Source organism: Octopus bimaculoides, chromosome 11 (assembly GCF_001194135.2).
Source record: "Octopus bimaculoides isolate UCB-OBI-ISO-001 chromosome 11, ASM119413v2, whole genome shotgun sequence".
NCBI lineage: Eukaryota > Metazoa > Mollusca > Cephalopoda > Octopoda > Octopodidae > Octopus > Octopus bimaculoides.
In genome coordinates, this window is record NC_068991.1 from 32,761,753 (window position 1) to 32,770,095 (window position 8,343).

General features: G+C 35.6%; 1 protein-coding gene across 1 annotated transcript in view; it reads right to left on the bottom strand.

Annotated features, from left to right (window-relative positions):
• LOC106871767 (vacuolar protein sorting-associated protein 54) overlaps window positions 1-8,343 on the bottom strand; it is a 434,878-nt gene that overhangs the window by 95,801 nt on the left and 330,734 nt on the right. The window contains exons 20-21 of the mRNA XM_052971965.1: window positions 5,858-5,912; window positions 1,992-2,097 (exon numbers count right to left, since the gene is read on the bottom strand). Of these exons, the coding sequence (XP_052827925.1) occupies window positions 1,992-2,097; window positions 5,858-5,912 (161 nt within the window). The remainder of the gene's footprint in view (window positions 1-1,991; window positions 2,098-5,857; window positions 5,913-8,343) is intronic.

An 8,343-nucleotide genomic window follows, 5' to 3' on the forward strand; every position in this document is an offset into this window, starting at 1 on the left:
TATATATATATATATATATATATATATATATATATATATATATATACACACACACATATATATATTAAATAATAAAAAGTGTAACTTTTTTCATGAAATAACACAGAAGGGCTCAATATATTGAGCAAATATCAAAGTTCAAGGAGGGAGAGAAGACAGATTAATTTATCATCCTCCTAGTCAGGCCAATACATATTCAAATTGGGAATACAATCAAATATTTATATACATATACATAATAATCATGCACACATGTATAATCTGGCCCTTATGAATAGTGGCTTTAACATGAAAATAATATACATAAAAAAATACTGTATTTAGAATTAAGCTGGCTAGAATGATCACAAATTTAGGAATCTAAATATAGATGTGCCATCTAATATTGACCCCTCTTGAACTAGGACAACAATGAAGATATAATATGAAAAATAAGAATTTAGATTATAATAATGGAAGGGAATATTAACGTAAATAGGAAATTCTATAAAAAAACAGCATGGAAATGGCATATTATTTGGTTTACCCACTGTTCTCCTCACAGGTTAAAAACCTCCCCCAGTTATTCTTTAAATTAACTGAGAATAATTTTCCTTCAACACATAAGTACCACTCTATTTTTACCAAATTGATTCTGAAATTTTCTTACTCCACAACATTGAGCCTTGGATCGATTATTGCCACAAATAATGCTTAAAATATGAAATTTGACAAATACTAATAGTAGCAATGGAAATAATAATAATAAAAAACTGGGTGGTCCTGCGGGAAAAAGTTGCGATTGTCACTCCCAAAATAATTGTCCACTAGATGGTCAGTGTCTATGCAACAATGTAGTATATAAAAATGTGAAGTGAATACTTTAAATGAGGTTAATAAAATATACATTGGAAGCACTACAAATTTCAAGATTAGATATAGGGCACATATGAATTCGTTTGTTAACAAGAATATGAAAAATTCAACTGCTTTGGTCATATATAGAAATAAATTAAAACCTGGTAATAGAATATACTCCCTAAAATGGTCTATAACGATGGGGGTGGGGTGCGCCATATAACATCCATACAAAAACCTGTAGGCTTTGTTTGAAAGAAGCCATAAATATATGAAGAACAGATAAAAAATTATTGCTGAATAAGATATCCAAAGTTTTGACCTCATGCTGGCACAAGTTGCTACCAACTTCCAAATTTTTTTAGAAAAAATAAAAAAAAACAGAAAAAAATTTTTTTTAAATGCTAACTGAGTTTCTCGATATAGATCTTCACTCATCCTTATTTAGGTATATAATTTAGTATAGGTTTAAATGTAATCTTGTATTTCTAGTAATCATAAGACATGAAAATTTATTTTATACACACCGGACTGCTTGGAATTTTCATTCTTATTTTTTTCTTTATATGCATTTACAACTCTTTCGCCATTTCTATATTTATTACGAAGATCACACAGTTGTTGTGTGAAAAACTTTTTTTTAAAAACAAAATTTTTTTAAAAAACCTAAACTTTAAAAAATTTTATCTCTGATGAAGGAGATGCGGCTACCAAAGTTTTTGCTTTGCATATTCCTTGAAATGATTGTAAGATATCTCACTTCATAATATTTTTATTTCATTCGTGAACTACTTTATTTTTATTTCATTCAAGGACAGTTTTAAATTACCTTACTCTATTTAATTTTACTTCATTTGAGGACTATTGTAAATCTTTTAAACATCTCACCTGCTCATGATTTTGATTCAATTTCTTTTATCTGATGTAATTTTCTGTATATATATTGTGATTGCCCAACCTTGGGATTATAATTAAAAAATATATATGTATATATTTCATTGTATTCCCAATTTAAATATGTATTGGCTGGACGAGGAGGATGATAAACCAATCTGTCTTCTCTCCCTCCTTGAATTTTACACACACACATATATATAAACACAGAGAAATAAGTTAAAAACAATACGAAATTTCTTGAAAATATAAGTATATACCTTGAGCAAGTCAATCAATCTTGTGACAATGTCTTGTGCAGCAGCTGGGATATCTTTAACACATTCACAGTACTCAACCATCATTTTCAATAACATCAAGACAGTACTAATATTAAAAAAATTAAATACAAATAATAGAAAGAGTAAAAAAGCCACATAATACAAAAAATAATAGAACTAGCTATATTTAAATACAAAGCTAGCACATACTTATTAGGTAGTAGTTGATATTTTGCAATTTGTTCTCTCATAGGTGTTAGAGGAAATGAATTAATACCCATCTTCCATTTTCAGTATATCTTGAGAAAGATATTAAATTACTTCTGTGTTAATAGTGCCCAATTTTATTGCTGTAATCTACTACAGAACATATCCATAGAATTTCTAGTCAACACTTAATGTTACAACAAAGGTAAACATTATATCTATATATACAATCTTGAGGCATATTCAAATCTGTAAGAAAGTCATTTACTGTGTTTTGTTATCGAGAAAATTTCTCACTATAGACAAATGGATGTAAATACACCAAATCAGCTCACAGCAGCACCTGACCAGACTGGGATGCATGTATTTTGGAGTGGTTATCTTCTCTTCAACCACAGAAACCAGACAGAGGCACTGTGAGCTGACACAAGACACAGTCTCCCTCTCTCATATCATATCATCATTCAATGACTGGCTGTGCTATTCATCTACCTGTCCAGTGTCTGCAGGTAGGCACATGAGGGACAGCTTCAGTGAGGCTCAACATCTGAAGATTATTTCTTACCACTTCATCCAACATCTTCCTGAATCTACCTCTTCCACAGGTTCCCTTTACAATTAGAGATCGGCACTTCTTTATGCAGCTATCCTCGTGTATATGCATCACAGGACCATACCAGCACAGTTTTCTCTCTTGCACACTACATCTAATATCTCTTGTACCCAGTTTTTCTCTTAAAACATTTACACTTTGTCATACATGTACATCCAGTGGAACATGTTGACTTCATTTCTTTCAAGTTTTTGCATGACCTCTGCAGTCACAACCCATGTTTCACTACCATATAGCATAGTTGTCCATACACAGGCATCATACAAGTTGCCTTTCACTGAGAGAGAGAGAGAGAGAGAGAGAGAGAGAGAGAGAGAGAGAGGCCTTTTGTAACTAATAAAGGTAATAGTTCTCTGAACTTTGCCCAGACGATTCTTATTCTAACAACTATGGTTTCAGTACATCCTCCTCCATTGCTAACTTGGTTGCTTAGGTAATGAAAGCTATCCCCTATATCTAAGGACGCCCTACCCAGACATTTGAAGAAGTCTATTTCCTTACATTCACTCTTAGTGTTTATTGTATGTGCACATCTGCCACATACAAAGACTAAATTTTTTGTTAACCTTCTTATGATACTGCTGCACCTCTTATGCAACTCAGTTGAGAGATAAATTACTCTTTATATTAAAAAAAGTAGACATCAAGAGGGACTGGTCTTAACACTTCCACTGTAGAGTACAGGTCTTCTTGAGTACAGCAAGGTGTCAGGCATCTCAGTCCTTTGTCATCTCATCTGAAAGGTTCAGCATCCTGAGGTCATTCTTCAGTACTTCATCCCATGTCTTCCACTTTCATGTGTTCCATCTACTTTGAGAGATTGGCACTTCTTTATGGAGCAGTCAGCATCCATCCACATCACATGACCAAATCAGTGCAGTCTTCTCTCTTGCACACAGCAACTAATTTCTCTTATGCTTAACTTCTCTCTCAAAACACTAGCACTCTGTTGAACATGTACACTTATATTACACATCCAGCAGAGCATACTAGCCTTGTTCCTTTCTAACCCTTGCATGTCCTCTGCATTTAGGGCCCACATCTCACTACCATGTACAATTGCTGTCTGTAAACATGCATCATACAATCTTCATTTTACTCAAAGAGAAACCTTTTGCAGCCAACAGAGGTAACAACTCTCTGAATTTCCTGCATCCTATTCTTATTCTAGCCATTACATTCTCTGTGTATCCTCTCCCACCACTGATTTGGTTCCCTAGGTAGCAGAAATTATGTACTACCTCTAATGAGCCACCAGGGAATTTGAGAGAATCAATTTCCTGAGTCTCTAAAGTTTTTATGGATCCTGTGCATCTTCCACATACAAAATGTAGCTTCTCTGATAAACTTCCTATTAATCCACTGCATCTCTTGTGTGTCCACAGCTTTCACTTGCTACATTGTATGGAGTTTCTTATTTCTTTACTACCCACAAGGGGCTACACACAGAGGGGACAAACAAGGACAAACGGATTAAGTCAATTATATCGACCCCAGTGCGTAACTGGTACTTATTTAATTGACCCCAAAAGGATGAAAGCCAAGGTCGACCTTGGTGGAATTTTAACTAAGAACGTAGCAGCAAATGAAATACCATTAAGCATTTCACCCAGCATGCTAATGTTTCTGCCAGCTCGCCACCTTCATGGAACTTCATTGTATGGAGTTTCTGCCAACACCTTTCCTACAAATTGAACAGGGTCACCTACCTGAATGGAGTATGTTTCCATCAGTTTTCTTGTTTACTAAGACCATAGTCTTTGCTAAGTTAACCTTAAGGCTTTTGGATTCCAGGTTTTTTTTTCCATGCCTGGACTATCTCACCTAGCTCAGATATGGAATCCACTTTGGGGGCAAGATCATCAGCCTATAGTAGTTCCCAGGGGCTGCTGTTCTTGAATTCCTCTGTTATGGCCTGGAGGATGATGAAAAGGAGGGGACTAAGGATTGAGCCTTTTATGAACCTCTACCTGTACACCAAATTCTTCGCTGTACTTGTGATTAACTCTTACCTTACTGACAGCATCTCTGTGCATAGCCTGTACAGCTTTCACCTGCCACTCATCTATCCTTAGCTTCCTCAGAGCCCACCATATCACACGATGGGGCACTCTATTAAAGGCTTTCTCTAGATCAACGCATGCCATGTATAATTGTTTATTCTTAGCTAAGGACTTCTCTGATACTTTAAAAGCCATCATGCTTTCTATATGCACATTCATCTGCTTATCTCTAGTTTCTTTGGACATTAAATGGATAAGAAGAATCCACAACCAAAAAGATAAGACAGTTCATTGCAGTGAAAGGGACTGAATTTAGCACTGCATGTTAACAAATTATGTTCATTTTACAGAGCAGATCCTGCATATATTAATAAACAAAACAACTTATGAAAAAGCAAAAAACATTAGATGACATTTCTTCACTATATATTTAAAAATCTCTTGCTGCCAAGTCATTCTTGATTATGGGTAACAGCTAAAAAGAACATTTACATGTATTTAAGTTTTAGGTAAATGCTTCTAGATTAGCAGCCTGTTTTTTAAAAATATAATGATGAAATTAGGATTTTATGAAAAATCTACCTTGAAATTTTGAAATATGCTTATAAAACTAATCCTAACCTCGGCTCCTAACGATAACACTAAGATTTTAGCCCAGCATGTTGAAATTCAATTTCATTAAAAAATCATGTTGGTGTATTGTGTATTTTAGTTTTAGGTAAATGCTTAAGTGAATAGGGACATTGCATGTAGCAGATGTCCTTGAGCAGCTGGCAGTCAGAACAGTAGTAAAATAAATTCTCTTCATTGCTTGGAATGTTCTATATTAGTAGTTGGTAGTTTTTGTTACCACACAGTCATGCCTGCACCTCCTATATCTTGAAATTTCAAAATAAACTTACAAAATTTGGATAATAAACTGTAAGGCTGAGTTCAAGACAAGTTGCTTAATAGATACAGTAGCATGTACAATCAATATAGATAACATTTAACAAAAACCCAATCAAATAATATGCAATAAATGAAAAGAATTATTCACCTACCCAACAACTGCATATTTTTCTTTATTCACAATAATAAATTCTCCAGGTTTCTTACCTAGATAAAAAGCAAACAGAAGAAAATTTACTCTTAACACTGCAAATTAAACATCACCCACTCTTCCATTCTCACTCTCCAAGTTGTGAGCACTCAGTAGTCTTGAAACATACAAGATGATCTCATGATACCATGATAACTTGAGCCTAATACACATTGTAAAGTGGCTGGCAAATCAGTTCAGACAGTGTAAGGTGGAGTATCTTTTTAGTCTTGTTGAGGATATGATAAATTTGTGAGAATGGTTAATGTTAGTAAGGACATAGAGCCATAGAAACTGTGCTAAAACTTAGATGGCCAAGTAAGATGTGGTTCTCTGACCCATCTATGAGAGTAGTAAGAACTGGCTCAGATAATAATGAACTGTACACTACATGCCAGTATAGAAACTGGATGTAAAATGATAATGTTGGTGAAAATGATATACACTAAATTGTAGTAGTTTGGCAGAGTTGTTACAGTGCTAGATAAAATACTTTGTGGTATTTGTTCTGAATGTCTGTGCTCTGTGTGCAAATCCCACTATGCCTTTATTCCTTTAGGGCTTGATAAACTAGAGCACTAGTCCAGGACAGTAGACTGGAGGAACAATTGGAACCCATTACAAACTTTTCTCATTTTCCTTTTCTTTTCCCTTGATGAGTCTGCAGGGAGGAACAGTTGGGCATGGTTTTTACAGGTCCACCTAAATCAATGAAATTGATGCTATTAATGTTTCTCTTGAACCTCTATGCATGCATGCACACGTGCACACACACACACACACACACACACACAGAGGAATTCCATATGGTGTATCCAGTGCAGGTTAAGGACATACAAGAAGTACAATGGAGCGACAGAAAGGTTAATGGAGAAAGGTTGGTATGTAGAAGATACAGAGGAGCCATAAAAACTAAAGATACACAAGAAATTGATTTTCTCAAATATTATTACCTAACAAAAGCTCTCTCTCTATCTCTATCTATCTATCCTAACTGAAAGGAAGATTGTTTGCTGTTTGTGTACGGACAGCAATGCTACATGGTAGTGAGGTATGGGCCCTGAATGGAAAGAACATACAAAGACTAGAGAGGAATGATGCTAGTGTGCTTCACTAGATGTGCAATGTCAGTGTGAATTTATGACAAAGTGCTAATGTATTGAGAGAAAAATTAGGAATAAGAGGAAACATCTGTAGTGAGCAAGAGAGAAAACTGCATTGGTTTGGTCATGTAATGCATATGGATGAGGACAACTGAAGAAAGAAGTGCCAGTTGCTTAAAGTTGATGGAAATTGTGGAACGGGGAAATTCAGGATGACATGGGATAAGGTATTGAAGGCTGATTTCAAGATGCCAAGCCTTGTGGAGGAGATGACAAAGGATCAAGATGACCTGCAATTTGCTGTGCTTGAGAAGATGCATCCATTACACAAGAAATGGTATCCTAAAACCACTTTAGCTATCTGTACATGTGGGGCCTTGCCCGTCTCTTCACCCACTCTGCCACGTCAAGCATTCCCTCCATTTTCCCTACATCTCATCTCCTAACAGCCCTCACCTCTCTACCTATGGAACCACATAGCTACTGTAATCACCAGAGTAGGTACATATTATACATTCCCTTCTTTCCTGTTCCCTTCCTCCTTCTCTCCTCACCTGGAACCACTTCCATTTCTCATTATCATCCTTACCCACATTATTTCCACCAATCATCTCTCTCTTCTGTTATATTCCATTCTTAACACATCTTTTATCTACTACCACTCCCAATGCCCTCACATATCTATTATTATGCCCCATTTATTATAGGCTTCCCTCACCATCACTCACTACATTCCCCTCAACCCCCACCTCTAACCATTTCCCCTCACATGCTTATGAAACTGCTCCCTCTATCCTCTTCATCCATTGTCTGTATCCTCTTTTGTATCCACTTCAAGATGCTTTGGTATCCTACCACAACCATTTTTATCTTCTTTCCAGCTATTTCTATTCTTATATAATGTTGGGTTGTCATGTATCTCTATAGCAAGATACCTGAGCTTGTCCTTCCATCACACTCTAGCCTCTGAACACTTGGAATAGAATCACTTCTCCTCCTTTCCTTTTCAAATACTACCCACCCCCACTGCCATTTAGTCAAGGAGGCTTTTTCTTCTTTGTATTCTTTCTGTTTTACAAGTTACTAGGCAACCTCACCAGTAAACTCTGTAGAGTGGTTGATATTAGGAAGGATATCCAGCTGTAAAAATAATGCAAAAGGTGACATTGGATCTTGATGCAGCCCAATGGCTTGCTAGATCCTGTCAAGCAGTTCAACACATGCCAGCATAGAAAATGGACATTAAATGGTGATGATGATGATATACATATAAATCATCATCACCATGACCATTTTCTATGCTGGCATGTGTTGAACTGCTTGACAGGACATATATATATATATA